The sequence below is a fragment of the Glycine soja genome, chromosome 3, assembly GCF_004193775.1.
Source record: "Glycine soja cultivar W05 chromosome 3, ASM419377v2, whole genome shotgun sequence".
In the NCBI taxonomy this organism is placed as follows: domain Eukaryota; kingdom Viridiplantae; phylum Streptophyta; class Magnoliopsida; order Fabales; family Fabaceae; genus Glycine; species Glycine soja.
In genome coordinates, this window is record NC_041004.1 from 39,970,074 (window position 1) to 39,992,816 (window position 22,743).

At 33.7% G+C, this 22,743-nt stretch overlaps 3 protein-coding genes across 4 annotated transcripts; 1 reads left to right on the forward strand and 2 right to left on the reverse strand.

Annotated features, from left to right (window-relative positions):
* Nucleotides 1-816: 816 nt before the first annotated feature.
* LOC114406953 (60S ribosomal protein L23) lies at nucleotides 817-2,079 on the reverse strand. Its single transcript, XM_028369836.1, has 4 exons — nucleotides 1,977-2,079; nucleotides 1,597-1,881; nucleotides 1,460-1,501; nucleotides 817-1,085 (listed from the first exon to the last, which is right to left on the reverse strand). The coding sequence occupies exons 1-4, from the start codon at nucleotides 1,987-1,989 to the stop codon at nucleotides 1,003-1,005; spliced, it is 423 nt and encodes a 140-aa protein (XP_028225637.1). The 5' UTR covers nucleotides 1,990-2,079; the 3' UTR covers nucleotides 817-1,002.
* A 2,168-nt stretch (nucleotides 2,080-4,247) lies between these two features.
* On the reverse strand, nucleotides 4,248-11,882 carry LOC114406954 (probable inactive histone-lysine N-methyltransferase SUVR2). Of its 2 annotated transcripts, none has more exons than XM_028369837.1 (12): nucleotides 11,719-11,882; nucleotides 11,392-11,493; nucleotides 10,876-11,085; nucleotides 10,744-10,776; nucleotides 10,164-10,632; nucleotides 9,377-9,546; nucleotides 8,358-9,173; nucleotides 7,929-8,191; nucleotides 6,671-6,737; nucleotides 6,500-6,550; nucleotides 6,079-6,178; nucleotides 4,248-4,587 (listed from the first exon to the last, which is right to left on the reverse strand). In XM_028369837.1, exons 3-12 carry the CDS (start codon nucleotides 11,056-11,058, stop codon nucleotides 4,562-4,564), a joined length of 2,178 nt encoding a protein of 725 aa, XP_028225638.1. In that variant the 5' UTR covers nucleotides 11,059-11,085; nucleotides 11,392-11,493; nucleotides 11,719-11,882; the 3' UTR covers nucleotides 4,248-4,561. The 2 variants fall into 2 exon arrangements, with proteins under 2 accessions (XP_028225638.1, XP_028225639.1); XM_028369838.1 differs by lacking the exon at nucleotides 11,719-11,882 and adding an exon at nucleotides 11,573-11,663.
* A 2,131-nt stretch (nucleotides 11,883-14,013) lies between these two features.
* LOC114406955 (plasmodesmata-located protein 1-like) lies at nucleotides 14,014-16,379 on the forward strand. Its single transcript, XM_028369839.1, has 2 exons — nucleotides 14,014-15,095; nucleotides 15,940-16,379. The coding sequence occupies exons 1-2, from the start codon at nucleotides 14,351-14,353 to the stop codon at nucleotides 16,071-16,073; spliced, it is 879 nt and encodes a 292-aa protein (XP_028225640.1). The 5' UTR covers nucleotides 14,014-14,350; the 3' UTR covers nucleotides 16,074-16,379.
* Nucleotides 16,380-22,743: the final 6,364 nt, after the last annotated feature.

Below are 22,743 nucleotides of genomic sequence, written 5' to 3' on the forward strand. Positions count from 1 at the left end.
TGAATTATAGAAACTAAAAATAAACTTGTGTTCTATAAAAACGAAAGATATATTTTAATAAAAATAAAATCAATAGGAAAGTTTGTTAAAAAAGAATTTATCATTAGTATGTTTGTACATTTTGAGCATTTGATTTGAAAGGATTAAATAGCTTATGACGAACTTTGGGGATCGTACATTAGAGTGCATGAGTTTAGGTGCGAAAATGAAGATTATGATTCGTATAGACGGTCTTATACGAAACAAACGGATATTTCCTCTAGATGGATTAGGATTCTAACCGAATATTCGCTTTGGAGAAGGTTAATATACAAAATGGGGAATGGCTACTTTTAGTACTACATACACAATTAAAGACCTAGCTAGGCTCAATGATGCAGAATGGCTACTTTTAGTACTACAAGATAATTTATCACCTAGAACAAGATATTCAATAGAACAAGCTCAAGCGAGAAATTATATTCAATAGAGGAAAATATCAATTAGCCAAAAAAAACTATTGAATATCTTGATGAATATAATTAGCACTTGCAATCCTGAGCAATTTTGTCAGCAAAACACCAACCAAAGTAGCAAGCATATAATACAACGCCAAACCATGGCAGATGACATTTCCTGGTTGCTAAATAACACCAACCCAAGGATTCAGTAGGTTAAAATTATATGTTAAACTTTCGCCAAGAACAATAAACCACATAAGCCAACCCAGTCAACCCCAGAACAACATTTTGCAAAACAAGGTGCCCTCAACCTCATTCAAATCCATGCACTCACAAATCACAATGAGTAAAGAAGACTATAAAAAAGAAATTAAGATCACAAGAACAACCAAGAAAACATCTCTTATAACTATCAATTAATCTCATCAAAACACTTCTCACTGAGAAGTCAAGCAAAAACAAACTATATGTGCCAAATGCCAATATTGTCTGCAATTCAACCTAAAACAATATCTGAAACCACTTCAAGAAGCAGAAACATTACATAAACTAAAAACCCAGCTTAAACAATAGCATTTGCAGCACTTGCAATCCTGGGCCACAGATCAGCACACTCCTTCCCAATAGGACCAGTGATAGCAGAACCTACAATTAAAAATCGCACCAATCAAACACTAAACATTTAACAGAGGAAAAAAAAAATCAACAAGATCACACTCGGATTTCACACAAAGACCAATAATGCGGCATGTTCAAATAAACTTCTCTAACAAAAAAACTGAGCTACGCTTCTTGCATTTTCATTTATCTCCTCCAAAAATTTAAAATGCATTATAGCTTATGAAAAATGCTAATGCATCTAGCTTCTTATTTTCTTCTCATATAAGTGCTTATATAAACAAAGTTTTATCTAAACAGAGCCTAATTAAAACACTTAAACCAACACTAAAAAAATTTTAAACAACCAAATTCTAATTGCAATCATTGAAACCAAAAACACAATAAGAGATATTTCATACCTTTCATTTCACCCTTGGGATTCACTATGACCCCAGCATTATCTGCCAAAACGCAAACAATAACAATTAGAAAACAGAAAAAAAAAATAATAAAGACAGAGATCAATAATAAGGAAAGAGAAGAAAAAATGAAATACCTTCGAAGTACATGTAAACACCGTCCTTTCGGCGCCACGGCTTGCGCTGACGGACGATGACAGCGGGGAGCACCTTTTTACGGAGATCAGGCTTTCCCTTCTTGACGGTGGCCATAACCATGTCACCCACGCAAGCTGACGGCAACCGGTTCAGCCTTCCCTTGATCCCCTTCACTGATATGATGTAGAGATTCTTCGCGCCGGTGTTGTCGGCGCAGTTCACCGTCGCCGCCACCGGCAGACCCAGTGACATGCGGAACTTGTTCCCTGCCGATCCTCCGCGACCTGAATCATAGAAGCTTAGTTAGTTAATTAACTAATGCGTTATAATGAACTGAACAAATTACAGGGAATTGAAGCATAGAGTGATGAAAACGAACCTCGCTTCGACATTGTTGCTACTCGGTGGAACTACACAAACCCTAGCTTTAGTTCTTTCGGGTGTATATATACATGATCGGTGCGACTCAGACTAGGGTTTAATCGTCGTGGGCCTGGGCTTCGCTCTTAGACAGGCCCATACTACCCAGGCCAGTTTCATACTTCAAAAATAGTATACACACAAGTGACAAAAAATTCTGACCAAAAACCTAAGGGTATTAAAGGATTTTTTTTAATTTTACTTTTTTTTTCTTGGTTAAGAAACTAATTTCATTCGTGGTGCATAGTTGTCATTGATCTAAGAAAATTTTTCACACAATGAGAATCGAACACGGATTATCCTACTAAATAAATTATTTTTTCATATATAAATGCAATGAGACCTTATATCACTTTGTCGATTTTGAATTTCTTAATTTTATATTTTAAAAATAGTTTTCACTTTGTATATTTTTAAACAGTATGTTTATGACCTCAAAGAAAACATGTTTATTTTAACATCTTATTTCCTGTTAAACAATGTCAATTTGATTAGTTTGTCTATTTCAATAATTAATAAATTCATAATATAATTTTTATATGGATTTTTTTATAAAAAAAATGAATGGTAAAAATATGTCCATGTTTTTAATCAAAACTGATTTTATGAACAGAATAATGATGTAATGTATATTTATCAAAATGTTAAAGCATTCACTTGGTTCCTCTAGTTGTCTACATTTTAAGTTATAAATGAGAAAATTGTAAGTTTTGGTACCTACCATGGATAAAAGCTAAATTTTTGTGCTCATTGCTAACACTAGAGATAAAAAAAAAATAGTGGTGTAAAACAGCCATAAAAGCTTTCCAATGTTGACAAGCTATCATAAACAATTGTTCAAACTATCAATCTTACAATTTTCTCATATATGAATTAAAGCTTGTGATAAGGACAACTACATGGACCAAATAAATAGTTAACCTTAATGAAACAAAAGATGTGATGTAATTTTGTTTGTTAGATATTCACGAACGAATTTGATTACTTAGAGTCAAATATTTTAGTCTTTGTCATCTACTCATCATAAATACCAAATGGCATGTGCTTATTCTTTCTAGCATCTCTTTTAAGGAAAATATGCAGATTGGTGAGAACCAAAGAGGATGATGAGAAAAATGCTTTATCTCTACCAAGGTTTTCACATAAGGTCGTGATCATCTTATTTGTAGTTGGCATTTCTAATTGCTTGGCCATCCACTATGCCGATTTCAACCCAAAAATTCTCCAACAATAGCAATTGAATACTTGTGTGTTGTGCCTAAAGTCTTGGAATTGCTCTTGCCAAAGGGACCCTACGGATCCTCCTCTATGCCACTAATGGGAGCAATTGTGAACCATCACAAGTGGATGATAATTGATGTACAATAAAGCGGATTCAATAATGAAATGAAAATTGTGGAAGAGTTCAAAGGTATAGTGCATCATTTTCGTGTTTATTCCCTCCCATATATCAATTTTCCTCGCGATTCTTCTCGATTCAACTTGAATTTGGTTGTGAAAACGCAGGATGCAATCGAGTTTGAAGAATGAAAAAGAGAGAAGCAGCAGAAAATTATTTTTAGCTAGTATTGTAATTCATAATTTGTAGAATTTCGTATTTTATTTGTTACACTTTTGGAATTAGACCTCTGAAGTCTTTGTATATTCCAGAAACTTATGGAAATTTATTTGTTACATATTCTGGAAATAAAATTTCAAAATTAAATTTTCGAAAGTTTATTTGTTACAGATTTCAAAATTAAACTTTCATACGTCTATTTGTTACATATTTTAGAATTAAAGTATTAGAATCCATAATTAAAGTAGACTTCCAAAATCTGAAAATTTAATGCCAGAATGTATATAAAATTACAAATAGACTTTCGGAAATAAAAGTTGAAGAAAAATAGAGGTGTGAATAGCAAAATAAAGAGTACTAGATTAGTGGCAATGCCCTTAATTTAATGAACTGTTGCGTGTTAAATGAATAATAAACTTATTAGCATGATTTTTTCCAACGATAACAATTAAATTCACAAAGGTCCATGCTTTTATTTTTATTTGTTACCCACCATGACAAACAAAGATCCATGCTTTTAATATTTTGTTAACTAAATAACATTTTTGTTTGGGGTCTACGGTCAGCATCATGTTTGACAACTTGGGTCCATTTGTTTACAATAATAGCAAAATCGAACTTTTCCATTTTTTTCATCTTTCAACCAAAAAATAGAGAAAAAAATTAAGGAGAGAACGAGATAAATAAGTTTTCTTAACCATTAATGTGTCATGCATTCAGCACAACATAAACTCAGGCAAAATCATCCACAGGCATTTGACAGAACTGTTCGGAGTTATTAACACCTAGAGGTTATTTTCTTTCTTATTCTGTCCCATGACTGCCTTGTAGTTTTTAGAAGACTGTCAATAGTAACTTGTATCTAACCTCCAAGCAAAATAATGAAAGATACAATACAAAAGAGACCAACTCAGTAGGTTGAAACTAGTTACTATTGATCGATGGCATGCATCAGACCACAAAATTGGTTTAGCAGAGAATGACCATCATGAACTTGACGATCTCATGGATCCTGCAATAGAAAGAGTAAATGAATTAGGAACAACTTAAGTCAAAAAGAATATAGATGAAGCATATACACTACTTGGTAAGGGTGAAGAAAGAATGAGCAAACTTCCAAATTAGTCCCGAAAATTGTAAGGCTCAATCACACACACAGTAAACCTCCAATCTATTTTTCACACATGCACATAAAAGCAGACATGGAAGCAGCCACACACCGATATACAAGACAAACTAACAAAATTTGTAGTAGATGTCACAAGTCAAATTTGTAGTCATGTTTTGTATACAGAGAGCATTCAGATCAGTGACAGACATGATACCGTTTAAACAGAGTTGGCCACTTTACTGACTAATGAGTGTGTGGCAAAAACACTGAACCGAGCTCAAACATCAACTAACGGCTTGGTCTAAAGCTTGAATTTATTCCGAACGTCTGAATCCTCACCATCACTCAACCAGGCCAATAATTGTAATTTGTAAAGATCCTGATGCAAAATTCTTCCAGAATAGGAAATAGAGCAAAACCACCTCAATCAATATTATGATTGTTATATATGCATTGTCACTACAATAAATTACCTGTAATGTGAATGAAGTGTCACCAATACTTTCTGAAATCAAACTAAATTATGATGCCTATAGGCCCTAGACTCATCAATCCACAGTCACCAAAATATAACTCACCCTTTCTAGCCCACAAGATAGATACTTTTGCATAGTAGGCAAACTGGAATGTATTTAGGATTCACAGAATACAGCACCAATGTGACTCTGACCTCTTCAGTATAAGCATAGGATTGTGAGTTTGTGACAAACAGTAATTGAATATAGAACATTACAAGAAGGAAGCATCCAGCAAGCAAAGTATAAACATGATCACGAATCTTCAATTTTTATGAGTATCATTTAATGCTATGGCAGTTTGGCATTAGGCCAAATCAGCCAAATGATTAAATAACCCCCCCAAATGAAGTATATGCTAGGCACAAACTCAAGACCAAAAGAATTTCTAAAACAAAGCAAGAGAAATTAATTGTAAAATATCAACTTCTGTAAGACCAGAGCCTTTCCAACTATCAATCACACATAATGATGAGTAGGTTATGTACCATAAAGCATAATGTTAATGGCAATCAAAGATCACCTTCAATTGACTATTACAACTTCCAGGTGATCTGTTTGTAATAATTCGTTTTCTACAAACTATTGTTATGATTGCATATTAAATGACACCACTGATCAGGTATCGATGTGCTGAGAAAAAGAATAGTATCCATCAAATGGAAACAATGGCCAACTCAGAAGTGGATGCAGTTTATTTCATAACTATTAGAGAGTGAAAACTGAAATACACAATTCAAAACAAATTATGAAACGAAGTAAAGAAGGCACGGCAAACAGATTGAATCATCCAAAAAGAAATAACAGGTCATATTTTTTTATGTTGAAAGTAAAACAAATTTATTTAAATTACACAAAAATGGAAGATTGGACTTACTATTTGATCGCTTAATATTCCTACAGAATTTACTGCCACATCTGCACTGGAACAGCTCAACAGGATGATCATCATGGTCATCAAAGTTGATGCCATAATCCTGCAGACACACTATGCACATAAACTTTTCTAGAGAAATAAATAAATAAATTCCTACACTAATTACACAATTTGAAGAAAGTGAACTACATAAAAATGAGAACCTATGATGCTTGGTGACAAAAGGTCTGCCAACCTAACTACTAAATTAGTAGCAAATAACAAATACAACCATGTTAACATGATTTACTCAAATTATCTCAACCTTTGTTGCAAATTTATGCCCTTTGATAAGAAAGACCAATTAATATGAACCATTAAAAAACTGCAACAATCAATGCAATATATTCACCAAACATATTACAGAACCAAACTCACGCACCCAAGTGAGCTCTTCCTGTGCTGCTATTTTTCTGGATGTGAAGAAGGCAAACTGCACATTTGAACACATTAAAAACATCAGTAAGCAATGTGTTCTATAGAGTCTATCTCACCAAATGCCAAAGGTAATTAAAAAGTGGAAATGAAATTAGTGGATTTGTTAGCTTCTCACATGATAGTAGTGATGAGTTGGGCCCTCAACTTCAACTGGGATCTCAATCAAGTTTGCATCCAAACATCTGCCAAAATGAAGCAGAAATATTAAAAATCTTCTGATTTACAATAGCTAGATAATGAGTCCAATGTCTGCATAGCCACTCGTGAAGTTAACATACCATAAACAGCAGATGGAAGGAACCTCAGTCTGCTCAAATGCAGCCATTAATTTCTTAATCTATACATAAAAAAATTGAACCACTTCTATCCTAGCTTCATCTTTAAGTACTTTTTCTCTATGCAATTAAAAAATATAAGCATATAACAATCACATTTTCCTTCTCTAAGGATAATTAAACTAGAAGCTCGCTTGTCAAAAAGTAAAATCTAAGGGAAATACACTTGAACAATTATTCTCTTGATTTCTTCCACAATAAAATTATTTACTTTTACATACATACATACATACATATATATATATATATATATATATATATATATATATATATATATATATATATATATATATATATATATCAAAATTGAAGGCATTTTCCCTAGCCGCCGCCCCCCCCCCCTCACATATCTTGTTTAAATCGAATCATTTCTTGCTTATATTTTGTCTTCTTATATAAGGCATGTGTTTATTATTTTCTATGACGCACCTAATTTCGAATAACAACCAGACAAACGAATTTTGGTCGTCTTCTTCAATCTTATACTATTTCCCATATCATAAAACACACAAAAGCAAAGTATGTGAATGACAAAATAGTTATAAAAAAACTGTATTGATGAACCCAGTGATTTTATTATTTTCACTATTTTATATACAAATTTTTAAAAATGAAAACAATATGGCCTTTGCATACTAAAATGTGAAAATTAAAAATGAAAAAGAAAATATTTTCTTAAACCAAACAAACTCTAAAAAAAATCACTCATCACAAAATTAATTCTATTGACTACAGAATTGATTTTAACAACCTAAAGTCTAAAACAAGTCATTACAATCACTGTAAAAACCAGATTTGGTTGAGGCAAACAACTGTTTGTATCAAAGCAAGCTACAAATTACTAATATTAATTTCAACAAACCACAAATTATAACACAGTAATATCTACTAGCTTTTTTATTAAGAAATCATTAACAAAAGCTAACATAATTTGTGTGTAATTTAAACATGAAATAGAAAAAATAACAAAAGTCTCTAGGAATAAAACTTTTATAAATAACCGCAAGACACCTGGTGAAACATGAGAAACTTTAATACCTGTGATTAATAAATCTAGCAGCATTTCCATACGATGCCGCATATAAGCAAAGAGCTTCTCTATCCTTCACAATTCCTGAACCCCAATCTGCATCCAATAAAATTGGGTATGTATATTTCCCATTTTTGGGATATTTCAAGCGCCTCTCATGCAACTCCTTGATGGTTAAAATTTCCCCAACAAACTCACATACAAATGCGCCTTTTTGAAGATCTTCTAAGGTACGAAGACCCCACCCTTTTCTGTCTGAAGTCAAAAACACCTGAGCAGTAGATAAAATGGAAGGCATATCTAAATAAACTTCTATCAAGGAAAAAATCCATTTGAGAATATAAACAATGTAAATATGTAATATTGTCACCCCATTAATTTCAACATCAAAGAAAATACACTTCTGTAGTAGTGGAAAAGATTAATTAAACAATCACCTGCAACTTGCAAGTTATTCCACGCTGGACAACCCGATTACCACAATGTTTCCCACAGCCGCATTTGCTCCAGCACTCTTTAATAAACTTTCTCTTTAAATGTCCTTTACATGGTTCTAAACAATCATCATTCTTTGATCTTTCAAGAGGACAGGCTTTGCAATAGAAATAATTTTGAGGATCACGGTTGAGGGCAATACACTCATCCAAGAACTCTTCCTTTAGTAGGCCTTTTGCAGTGTAAGCAAATTCACCCCCAGTTTTATTTGTACAAGAACATGATTTAGATGACAATACACAATTGCCCATACAAGTTGAACAACAATCCTCATTCCCAATACGAGATAGAGAAATATTAACATAAGCCTCTCGGAACACAAGGTTTCGGGGTATGTAGTGACAGGGTGGTGGGAAATCATTAGTAGTGTTATTCACCCATGAAATTTTCACTCTTTCTTCTCCCTTTGTTAGGTCATTAACATCATGAACTGCCCTTACATCATCATTAGTAAGCTGATGTTTTGGAACAACCACTAAAGTACGTGAATTTGGGATTATAGGATGCTCCAGCTCCTTTCCACTATCACTTTGTAAGAAACCATTCATTCCAACCTTCTTGGGAGCTGGTACAGCATTATCCAGATCACTCGAGCAGGGTATAGAACTAGGAACTTGAAGTTCAGCCATGGCAGAAGACTCAACACTGATTGATCCATTTGCAATGACCGAATCTTTGTTTCCTCTGACAATAGGTGAGTCATTGGTCTCAGATTCCTTTGAAACATCATCAGTTTGTGTTATCTTTACAGATTGTTCCTGTGAGTTATTATTTGAATCAGTAGCAAATTCCAACACGCAGTCACACATATTTCTCAACAATTTCAGTACAGAAATAATGGTCAGAATGGTTCTATATAATCGATCACATTTGTCCTCCATTAGTTTTACAATTTGATCATGACAAAGCAAATGAAAATCCAGTTCCCAAGAACTGAGCTGCAGCTCGGAGAAATTTTTACCTCACCCATAGACGACAAAGCTACATCTACATTAGAAGTTGCTTCTTCATTTGAGGAAGGAAAAACATATTCATGTTCAACGTCTTCATCTCTGCACTGTGATACCACAGTGTCATGGCAATCTTTCTTTCCAGCTGTACCCATTAGAGAGTCTCCTCCACTTGATGGTTCTTTTGAGCGAAAATAAATCAAAATAAAAAACTCATCAACAGAGTTTAATGTGGGGTTAGAAACAGAATAACAAAAACAAATAAATGGCACAGAAGTAACATTTCTTTGGTTTAAGTCTAAAATACAAGGCCAATTCTGAATCTCTGATTCCAGGAACCAGGGATCTCCCACATACAGAAGCAACAGCAAACAGAGATGATCATATGACAGATTTTCAGGGAAAGCAAAAGTTGTACTGTATGCAATTACAGACTTGCATGTTGCATGTACAAAATGGAAGCACATCGTGGGATCTGGTGAAATGCCAGCATTCCAGGAAGGGGAAATTAATCAGGTTCTATTCAACTAAAATTATTTCACAGCTCAACCAAAACTGCGCATTAACATCTTTTCTTCTTTTGAGGTATGTTGGAATTAAAGACTTTTCCTATATTTTCCTTAGAATAACTCACCCACTCCACAGCATTACATTACCAACAAAATACAGTATTTATCATTGGATTCATTAAAAGTGGACCAAGAAAGTAAAAGTCAACACCAAGATGTCACAACAACAACAACAACAAAATGGACAGAAAGCAAGAAGCTTCTCAACAAGGCATAGTGAGTTGAATACCAGGAGGAATCACTGCAAGGGGAATCTCATAATCTGGTATACCATCAACAGGCTCATCCTTGGGCTTGATCAAAATAAATGGATGAGGCATTTTGTTATTTGCCAACAGAGCAGCTCCTGCTTCAACTGTTGGCTCTGCAAGGGACCTTCTCGCTCTGGGAGTAAGTTGAGGTGATATAGGTTTCTTTCCCTTGTCGACAACAGCATCTTGTGGGGGAACATGACGAGCACCAATCCTTGCATTTCCATCAGATAATGCAGCCATGCTTTGAGGCTGCCGTCTGGAACTACTCTCGGGCACTGCCCCATCTTCTAATTTAGGCGCTTTCAACGGAAATGCAGCTGAGCTGGGGCCACTGCTAGTCAGAGGGCGCAAAGATTGACCCTCTTGGCCTCTCAAACGCAACCTCTTCAAAGGTCGCACAGGCTCCCCATGCGTATGAGCTTCTTCATCGTCCACAACTCCGTTCTGAATGTTTGAAAAGCCAGAACACAAATTCAGCAGCCATAGGCTTAAGAGCAAGAAAAATAAATGCAGACAAACTCAGCAACATAGAATAACAAGTGTTAGTAAATTAACCTTGTTTTTATTATTCTGGTCTGGCTCATTCACCTGTTAAACAGTACCAGGAAATTGATCAGAGCCTTGTAAATAATAGATTAAATAAACCAGAATGTGGATAATGGATAAGCAAACGGTTCCGAAATACACCTTATTCTCTTCCTCCTCAAATATTGCATCAGCCAGGGCCCTATAACTCTCTTCTTCAATGAGTGCCCAGTTCTTATCATACAATTTAAGCAGTTTCTTCAACACTGGTTTCACTTTTGATTCATGAATCCCGAGATTCGCCATTGCCGTAAAGGCCGCCACCACTCTTGGATTGGGCGCCATTTATGATCAGCCAACAGTTACTTTCCGCTACAGGCTCCCAAGTGCAAAACACAATTAAATTTCAAAGATAAGAAAAAATACACTTACTACGGAGATATAAGGTTGATTTGGTGATAAAAGATGAAGGGAGGAAAGTATAGGTTGCGGGTTCAAATCCTCTCTCTAACAAAAACTAGCAACTAACATTTGCCGATCAGAAAAAATATATACAAAAATAATATTATAGAATGATTAAGCTAAAGTTGTCAACAATGTTTGGGTATTAACTTATAAAACACAAAGGATAGAAATGGAGAAGATCTTAGTAGCGGAAACTTAATTAACAATCCATACCAAGAAAAGCCGAGATTAACGGTCAAAGGAAATGAGAACGAAAGTCAAAGCGACAAATGGAACACACACGATACATTGCATGGAGAAACGGAAACCTTAAACCTGCGAGAAACATTGAAAAAAAAAACGCGGTCAGAAATGTTGAGGAGAACGAAAATGGTTTTTGCTCATGGAAGTTAACCTGCATTTCTGAACGGTGAAATTTGATTTTTTTTTTTTTATTGTGGGTGTGGGAGGGAAGGTGTTTTGGGGGTGAATGGAGAATAGGGCAGAATTAAGAGTGTTAAAAAGAAAGAAAAAAGTGAGAGTAACGTGGTTTCACTTTACCTGCGATTTCACATGCACTTGGAATGGTTGTGATTTTGGCTTGCTAGGTTTTACAGTGAGGAGTGAATGAAACTGAACAGAGGCAAGGACCGTAGAAGGACTCGCTTCTAACGGTACTACACCCTCACCTGGAAAGCGCTTTCTTCACGTTTTAATGAAAATCAATTTGGTCAGAAAAAGAAAAGAAAAAATTAAATAGGTGGAAAATATTGATTGTTTGATTTAATAGGCATGAACTTTTACCGTGCAAAATAATTTATAATATTATACCCAACATAAATAATTGTTAATATAAATTTTAAGATAATTATTATAATTTATTGCTTATTTAATATTTATTATTAAGAAAAAATCAGCCTCCAGGTTGTATTTGATTTGCATTTTTATTTTTTGAAAACTGTTTTCATTTTCAAAAGATTAGAATTCTTAAAACATGTTTGATTTGGTTTCTTGAAAATTGATTTAGGCATTTTATCTATTCAATAAGAATGTATGCTCTAAAAAATTGTTTATGCATTTCAACAAATAACTTATTAGCAACAAAAACCTTTTTAACCTTAGCACACAAGACTGTGTTGTCACCACCCCTAATCGCGAGCGTTGCACCTCACCACCAACAAGCAGTTGAGGACGCCACAAAATCTACTTAGAAGGGAACAAAATCATTGAAGCCCCAACATAACCATTAACTAGACTAATTTAGGTTGCAATAGGGTTTTGGTGTGACAGGTGACGATGCACGTTTTGATAGTGGAGGTTGGGTCGCTGACGTCTGGGCTGATGATTGTGGAGGACATGGCATTGCAATCGGTTTGGATTATGGTTTGGTGTTTGGAGGTGTGGGTGGTGGTTGTTTGAGGCATTGATGATAGAGTTTGGAAGTAGGTGGTAGTGCGTTGTGGACTGATAATAATTTCAGAAGATAAACATTGAAGGAGAACAAGGTTTAAAAATGTTTTAATTGAAAATATTTTCAAAATTTAAAACAAACACATTTTTAAATACATTATTTATTTTTTATTGATAATGAAAACAAAAAATAAACAAACTAAACATCCCGTAAGTTTCTCGATCCATCTCTCGTCGAAACTCTTAAATCAAAATCTAATAAAATTTAGTTTGACATCCTATAGTCCTATAGTTGGCACATAAAGTCTCATACGTGGCATATTTTTTGGGTTAAATCACGAGCACCATCTTCTTCTTCTCCTTTTTTTCCTCATTTTGAGCTTGGACTTGTAAGTATTGATATCATTTTCATGCAATATTTCCTTTTATAATTTTTTACCTTCTTAGCCCAATCAGGCTCTTCTTTTACTTTCCTTAGTTTATATGAGCATTCTTGTACTTGATATACGATTAAACGTGTTAAAATAAATGTCAAAAAAAAATTACCAAAAAAATATTTATTGAACTTAAACATGATATTATTTATTAATGATTTACTCTACAATTAAAATCAACATTTTATTTTCATAACAATGACTTCCATTCCAATAATTAAAATTTATAGCAACTATCCAGTAGAAACTTTTACACATAGTTTATTTATGTTGAAACAAAATGAGAGGAATAAAATAGAATAGAATAAAACATATTGCAGGACCCCGAGAATAAAACCTAAATATTTTTTAATAGCACAAGAGTTTAAAAAATAATCAAATTTACATTAATAAAAAGGTAATCGAGTAATTTTGTAAATTTCGAGGTTAAATTTAACTTTAGTTAATATAAATATTTTTGTTTTATATATATAGTCTTTATTTTCATTCTCTTTTTCATCTATCTAAATAAATATATTTTTCATTTTTTATTTCTATTTATTCAAATACTATCACATGAATTTTATTTTATTTATTTTTTATTTTTATCCTCCCAATTTTTTTTCTTATTTGTTTATAATAATCTATTTTAATTTTTCATGTAAAACAAAGTAAACAACATTCATTAACAGACAGTAATTCCAATACCGACGATACCGTGTCTAAATTTTCAATTTTTTTTCTCCCCAAATGCCAAAGCTCCTTACAATAGAGGGGGTCCCACGCGTTTAAAAACCTCCCGGGCCCCACCGGTACCACACACAGCAACACGGCCCACCCTCTGACTGAAAAAATCATTCTTCTGTTTGTTTATTTATTCACTTATCTAATACGGTGCATTCATTTTGTGTGTGTTCACAGGAAGAAAAAAAACGAACTATTTAGTGGTGAAATTTGTTTTTTATTTTTGTCATGTGTGTAACAATTTTTTGGACCTACGTAACGGATATTAAGAGTAAGATATTAATATGTGATCTGATCCCGAGTTGGAAATCAAGATATTCCTTAATCACTTAGTGACTTAGCAGCAAAAGAAGAAGAACCACATCATGAAATCGCATTCCCTTTTAGACTCCAAACAAAGTTCCCTAATCAAGCCCCAATAATTTAACCTCACCTTCATTAACAAGCCTTCAGTTCATAAATCAAAACTCCCCCATCATAAATTAATTCCTCTCTTTCCTTGTCAGTAGAGATTAACCAAGCACATTTAATTCACCGATTGAATTAAAGTGACAACTGGTTGCGCTCACTTGCTTACATATAAAACAAGAAGAAGAAGAAGAAGAACGCGAAAACCAACCTCCCAAATGGGTATACTGAAATCAAAACACCACAAGTATACGCTCCTCTTTTTTCTTAGTATTTCGTTTCCTCTGTTTCTTCTTACACCTATTACTACCTCAGACAACACAAACTTGATCTACAAAGGTTGTGCCGACCAGAAGATGCAAGGCCAATACTCCCAGAACCTTAAACCGCTCTTGGATTCACTAGTGTCGGCGTCGGCGCAAAAGGGCTTCGCCGCGACTACACAAAACGCGCTCACGGGCGCGTACCAATGCAGAGGGGACCTCTCCAACTCCGAATGCTACAACTGCGTCAGCAAGATTCCAAACATGCTGGGGCGCCTCTGCGGCGGTGATGACGTGGCGGCGGCGCGGGTGCAGCTGAGCGGGTGCTACCTGCGGTACGAGGTGGTCGGGTTCAAGGTGGTCCCGGCCACGCAGCTGCTGTACAAGGTGTGCGGGGCCCGCAAGGTGGTCGACGGCGGAGGGTTCGAGGCGAGGAGGGACGCGGCGTTTGGGATGGCGGAGAACGGCGTGCAGAACAGCGGAAATTTGTTCTACACGGGGAGTTACCAGAGCCTCTATGTGTTGGGGCAGTGCGAGGGTAGTTTGGGAAATGCGGATTGTGGGGGTTGTATCAAGAGTGCTGCGGAACAGGCTGGGGATCAGTGTGCTGACTCCATCTCCGCGCAGGTTTATCTCCAGAGTTGTTTTCTTAGTTATAGCTTTTACCCCAATGGTGTTCCCACCTTGTCATCTTCCTCAGGTGAGTCACTCAGATAACAGATTAATTATTTCCAATTTTGTCCCCATGTCACAATGAGTGTTCAAAAATGGAAATCAACTCAATAGTTAATTTTCCTGCTGTACAAACATCAATAATGAATAATTTATTCATTTAAGAACAAAAATACTTTATTTTATTTTTCTCAACTGAAATCTAAAAATCTTTTCTCAAAAATTCAAGAATTGTTGATATAAATGGGAACTCTTTGTCTCTTATTATTAATCAAAGTGATTTAAGATTCAATTCTAATCTTATACATTACATAATAAATAGTATTTGAAGGAAAATATTATGTGTTTACTCATATTTCCTAACAAATAGTAATTCCTACTTTGGACGGGAATTATTTTATAGTAATACACAATATTCTGAAAAGAAAAACTGAAATCTTAATATACATTAAAATGGCAAAACTTATATGAAAGTGCTTTTAGTATTATTGTATAATCAGAATTGGAGATTTACTTTATTAGTCTGTATTAAAGTTGAATAGAAATTTTTATTTAGTGAATTATCAAGGTAAAGTTTCATAATTAATTGAAAATTAGTACTAAAAATATTAACAGAAATGCATGAAAGTTTTGATAAAAATAAAATGCATTGTGTTGAGGATACGAAATGATGATATTATATATTTTTGTGAGATTGACTTTAAACATTGGGCAAAAGTGACACAAGGAGGATTTAATAAGTGGGATTGTGAAAGGGATTTGCAGGATCTGGGTAGGTGGGTGTGTACTCTTTGTCTATTGTGGTTGCTTTCTTTAGTTAGAGTTGAATTTAATAAAAGATTGAATATTTTTGTGTTTGGTTTTTGGATCAGGGGGAGGAGGGGGGCATCCACACACGGAGAGGACAGTGGCACTTGCGGTGGGAGGGGTGGCGGCTCTGGGATTCTTGATTGTTTGTTTGTTATTTCTCAAGTCGGTGTTGAAGAGAAGAGGTGGGAAGCGTTGATAAAGTTTATTATTTTATTTGATTTGGATTGCGTGTGTATATACCCCTCCCTCAGGATCCACAGATGATCAGTTTTTAACATCTTAGGTGAATATACCTTTGCCTTAATTTGTATAGTTTCTGATCGAAAGGGATTATCATTATTATTATTATAGGAAAATATTCTTATGATGAGTAGTGAATCCGATTTGTGGTATGGTATGGTATGAAATGGATTGGGGAGAAAGTGAAGGGTGCTATAGATCTATGTCCCCACTATAATATGACTTTAGCAAAGAGATAACACTTTTTTTTTCCCTTCTAAAATGCACTTGAGTTGTTGCTTTTACTTGCCCGTTGCCTTTCCATGCATATCCTCTGCTCTCCCTAATCCCGCGTCATTTGTATCTCATGGGAAGCATAACAAGATAAAATTGAAGGTAAAAAGTAAAAACTCATAGGTATCTATATGTTGTATGATTGTTATCAATTACTGGCCACGCTTCCATAGACAGATTCTTACTGCTCTTCCTTTATTATTCCGGATGTTTATATACATTTTTTATATTCAAATAAGAAAATAAGCACTACCCTTCGTAGGCTTATAATCTACCCTATGGTTAGGCCATGTTAGACTTGATGGTTAAATGACTTAGGTTAACTTATTTCAACAACCAGTTTAATTACAAGGCTATATTTCAAGTAAACCAACTTGTTTAAGCATGGTTAGCCAAATTATTTAAATAAATATAAATAATATAATATTTTTTATATCATTATTATATTATTTTTGGACTACCTATAATTTTAAGTTCACTGACCTATATACATTTAGAGATATGTTTATAAAGTAATAAATGTATGAATCAACTTACACAAAATTATTTTAACAACCAATAATTTTAAATTCTAACTTTTTAGTATACAATTGCATTAAATATTCCAAGAGAAATATATAAAAAAAATAATTATAAGCTTGGTTTATTTAATAAGAACGTTAAATTTAATTATTAGAATAATATAATTCAATATGTACACAGAGTTATTGAAGAAAATATTTTTTTTCAATAAATTGATCCCTTCTCTAAATGATTAAGTTAAACTTGAACCTTAAAATTGAAAAATTAAACTATAACCTCATAAAAATTGACTTAACAGTTAACACAGTTAATTTCCACCTTAAATAATGTGGGTGTTTTATAAGCTATTAACAAAAAATAGGGATAGGGTAAACACAAATGTCTGAAAGGAAATTAATGTATTGTGCAGGCTATAATAAGCTATTTGTCTAAAAAGAGCTATAATAAGTTAACTGAAATAGAAATGAATGCTGAAATTTATAAAGCTTAAAGACAAAAACTTTCACACCAGCATTTATCATTGGAATTCTCTTTGCGTCATTCTCTGGAAGCTGTATATAGACTGTATAGAATGTTACAGAAATGCAATATATTTTCTTAGTTATTAAGAAATGAGAAGTGCTCTTAAAAGGAGTAACCAGACTACATATTGGACCATTAGATCATTGTGCTTTTTTATGCACTTAAAAAAAAAGTGATAAAAAACATTAGACATAAAAGTGGGAAAAAGGTAGAAAGGTGAAACAAAAAAAATTCCAAATCAGCATTAATTATTAAAGACGTGATGTCCACTAGAAACTAGCGATAGATGTCATTCTTTATGTTTATGGCAGACTTCCTAAAATAAGCACAGGAATTTAAAAAGAAAGAAGGTTAGGGGGAAAATATCTATCAGCCACCCTCAAATAAAATTAGCAATGGTAATGGAAACGTGGCTAAATAGAGAAAGTAGTGGTCAAGGTTTTGCGTTGTGTGCTAATGATTAATGCAGAGGAAAGTCTACATCAGGGGGGCAACTCATTAACGAGACAGGTATAACCTGGTTTAGTTGTAAGAGTGATGGCTAGCCAGTAAGACTCCTTCTAAATCTTCTATTTCATATTCTTATAAGTAATGATATATAGATTATCATTTATTTTGATTTTTTTTTCAATTATATCATAAATTTTTTTAAGGAGGACATAACATTGTTTGTCAGGTAAACAACACAAAAAAGAAACTTATGCCGGAGATAGACACCAAATGAATTTGTCCATTATTATTATTATACTCTCACATCTCTTTTCTTTCGTTTTTTTTTCACACCCTTTACTGTTTTTATTTATTTATAAAAATATCTTTTTGACAGAAACAAATTTTTGTTGCATTATTTTGTTTTTAAAATTAAATACAAAAAAACATATTTTTGTTGTATTGTTTTTTATACAATATAGAAACTTATTTTTGATGCTTATTGATACATAATTGTGTTTGATGAATCACTCTAATAACAAAATTATTTTCACTAGTTTATAAAGTTAGTTTGACCGATTACTACTGTATATATGCATGCTGGATGACAACTCGGATTAGGGTTTAATCGCAGTGGGTCTGGGCTTCAACCTTAGACCAGCCCATTACTATTACTTTTGTTATTGGTAGTACTCACGTCAATGGTTTTTAGTGATATTTCCAAATGACCTTTTGGACAAAAACACAACAAAATTATATTTGTATTGTATTTTATTTCTTCACCCTCATTTACGTAAAAAAAAAACACTTTTTTTTTACACTTGAAAATTTACAAAATGGAATTGTATTCCCAAAACTACACACAAGTGACAAAAAATGTTTCTGACAAAAAAATAAGGGTAGTTAAAGAAAAAAAACATTTTTTTTAATTTTACTAGTTTTCATTTTTCTGGTTTTAAAAAGTATGTTTTATGACCTTAAAAAAACATGTTTATTTTAATATCTTATTTCCTATTTTCTAGAAAATGAAACAATAAGTAGTTTATCTTTTTCAGTTATTAATAAATTCATAATATAATTTTTACAAATTTCTTAAAAGATGAATGACAAAAAAATATGCATGTTTTTGCTAATGAATAATTTATGAATGAAAAATGATTTTATAAACAAAATAATGATATAATGTTTATTTATAAAAATGTTAAACTATTCACTTGGTTTATACAGTTGTCTCCATTTTAAGTTTTAATTCCTATATTAAAAACTGATAAGTTTTAGTGCCTAGCGTGTATAAAAGCTAAGTTTTGGTTCTCATTGCTAACATTAAAGAAAAAAAATAGTGGTGTTAAACCGCCATAAAAGCTTTCTAATGAAGATAAACTGTCATAAAAAATTGTTAAAACTATAAATCTAATTCTCATTTTTTTTACCTCGAAACAAAAAAAAAACAATAAAATTCATTAATGAAGTTCATTAGGTAGAGTCAATTATTTTAGTCTCTGTCATCTACTCATCTTAAATCCTGAATGATACGTGCCTTATTCTTTCTAGCATCTCTTTAGGGAAAATATGCAGATTGGTGAGAACAAAGACGAGGGTGAGAAAAATGTTTTATCTCTACGAAGGTCTTCAGAATAAGCATGATTTTTTCCCACCATCACAATTCACAAAGGTCCATGTTTTTTTTCCCAACCATCACTGACAGATCCATGGTTAATTTTTGGCCAAATCAGCCATATGATCAAATAACCCGCAAATGAAGTATATGCTAGGCACAAACTCAGAAGGCCAAAAGAATTTCTTTCACAAAGCAAGAGAAATTAAATGTAAACTATCAACTTCAGTATGACCAGAACCTTTGCAACTATTGATCATGCATAATGATGAGTAGGTTATGTACCATAAAGCGTAATGTTAATGACAATCAAAGATCACCTTCAATTGACTATTACAACTTCCAGGTGATCTGTTTGTAATAAATAATAATTCATTTTTTACAAACTATTGTTATGATTACATACAATGACACCACTGATCAGGTATTGGCGTGCTGAAACAAGAATACCATCCATCAAATAGAAACACTGGCCAACTCAGGAGTGGATGCAGTTTGTTCATAACTATTAGAGAGAGTGAAAACTGAAATACACAATTCAAAACAAATTATGAAACGAAGTAAAGAAGGCACATCATAGGGATTGAACTTACTATTTGATCGCTTAATATTCCTACAGAATTTACTGCCACATCTGTACTGGAACTGCACAACAGGCAGATCATCAGGGTAATCTAAGTTGATGCCATAATCATGCAAAAACACTATCACATAATTTCTATAGAAAATAATAATAAATTCCTACACTAATTACACAATTTGAAGAAAGCTGATAGGCAGAGAACCATAAGGCCCAAAAGGAGCATCAACCCACCAAGGCATCAATAGATTTTGTTATAGGTTGAGGAGCTGGCTAAGAGATGTTGTCTGCCATTTACCATTCTGTTATGCTTTTCCATTTCCTTTCGATTATGCTTTTTTGTTATTCTTTTACATTTTCGTTAATGCCCAGTACAGAGCATTCCATATGCTGTTATAAATACTTATGAATCATGTAAGGAGATAAGAAAAATACAGAAAATTCTCTCTTCTCACCTTTGTGCTTGGGAGGCCCTTAGTCCTCGAACTCTAGGTATTTTGTTTTTTATTCCTAGCATAAGTGAACTACATTAAAATGAGAACCTATGATATTTGCTGATAAGAAAATATGGATTGGTCTACCCCTCACTCTATCACAACATTACGGGGTTTCTTGGGTCTCATAGAGTTCTATCGTCACTTTGTTAGACACTATGTGCGCCTCACCTCTCCTTTCACAGATCTATTACATGACTCAAATTTTATTTGGAACCAAGAGTCCGAATTAGCTTTTACAACTTTAAAGAAAACTATGGCTACAACACCAGTTTTAGAGTTGTCCCAGTTTGCTCTTCCTTTTCATGAGGAAACGGATGCCTTTGCCACGGCCATAGGTGCAATCCTATCCCAACAAGGCCACCCGATTGCATATTTCAGTAAGAAGCTTTGTCACAAGGTGCGGGTGGCATTTGAGTATGCCAGGGAAATGCTCGCCATAACCGATGCTATCAAAAATGGTGTCATTACTTGATTGAGAACAAATACAAAATCTTCACAAACCAATAGAGTTTGGAACACTTACTTTCCCAGGGCTTTCAGACTCCTGAACAGCACTGCTAAACCACTGAACTACAAGGATTCCACTATGATATCCCGCTCCATGCCCAATGACCTTTTACCCTTGGAAATATCTTTATTCTTTGTTACCTAGTATTCTTTGATAGAACCTTATTCTATCATCCTCCTCCTTCTCCTCGTTCTTTTCTTGCAATGCCACAACCATGATTTACACCGCCAAGAACAAGACACTTTCAAGCAGTTAATCTGATAGATTTGGACGAGTCTGGCTTCAGCAAAGATGAACAGGTTACTAAACGTAGGCCTCTTGACTTCATGCGTGGATAAGCAAAAGAAGATCCCAAGCCTAAGTCTGAGCCTAAAGATGAAGCCATTGATGCTTCACATGATTCAGAGGTTGAGCTTCCTCTTGATCAAGAGGAGGATGCTCCTCTTACTCTCTAATTTGTTACATTCTTTCCTTCGCTTATTCCTCTATATTCCTTACATTCTTTCCTTCATTTGTTCCTCTCTGTTCCTTACATTCCTTCATTGGTTCGTTTGTTTCTCTCTGCTCCTTACATTCCTTCGTTTGTTTGTTTGTTCTTCTCTTTTCCTTACATTCCTTCCTCAGTTCGTTTGTTCGGTTCTCTCTTTTCTGTACATTACTTCGTTCATTCATTTTTCTATGTTCCTTACATTCCTTTAGTCTTCTTTATTCCTTACATTCCTTCCTTCATTACTCTCTGTTCCACATTCATTTGTTTCTCTTTGTTCCTTACACTCATTCATTACTTTTGATTTATGCTCTATTAATAACACTAAGCCACTATTAATACCATTTTTTTGGTTTTGAAGGGTTGTGTCATATCTTGAACCTGAGATAGACATCGTTGTTAATACCATTTTTTGGTTTTAAAGTGTTTTGCCATGTCTAAAACCTGAGACAAACACCAATGTTAATACCATGGTTGCTTTGTAATAATATTTTAATAACACTGCTACTGTTATTGATAGGAATGGAGGTAGTAAAACATTTTAGACACTAACATTAACTAACAGCTAGATGCATATGTGAGTTTGTGTTGCTTCATCACCCCATGAGTTGCAAAGTAAGATTAACTAATTAACAATGTGATAGAATTGAATGTGACACAGGTTATAATAATGCACAATAAATGACATTGAGCTAGCACAATTTATAACATCTTTTGAAGCATTGTAGGGTGAAGTGTTTGTTTTAGTGCTACACCATTGACAAACTTTTTTGGCCTACAACAATCGGTTTTTAACTTGTTATATTTATAGAATGACCCCAATTGATATTTTTTAATTTCAAGAGGGATCAACTTACACAAAGTAACTCTTTTAGAGTTACACTCCATGATTGTCATTCATTTTTTTGGAATCTAATGATTGTAAAGAGTCATTAATCTTATTTGTTAGATTCTAAGAAAATAGATGATAAGTTTGATAAAATTACTTAAATAACTTTAATTATATATAAGTTAAGTTACTCTAATATAATTTTATTATAAATTATGGGGCACAATACATAACTCATATGTATCTCTTGCTGCCGCAATCTCACTTTTGATTTTGACATACACTCGACTAATGGCATCGGTGTTGGTGGATGTGGATGGGATATGCGCAATGAATTTGTTCATGGATTAGGTTCACGCGGCCT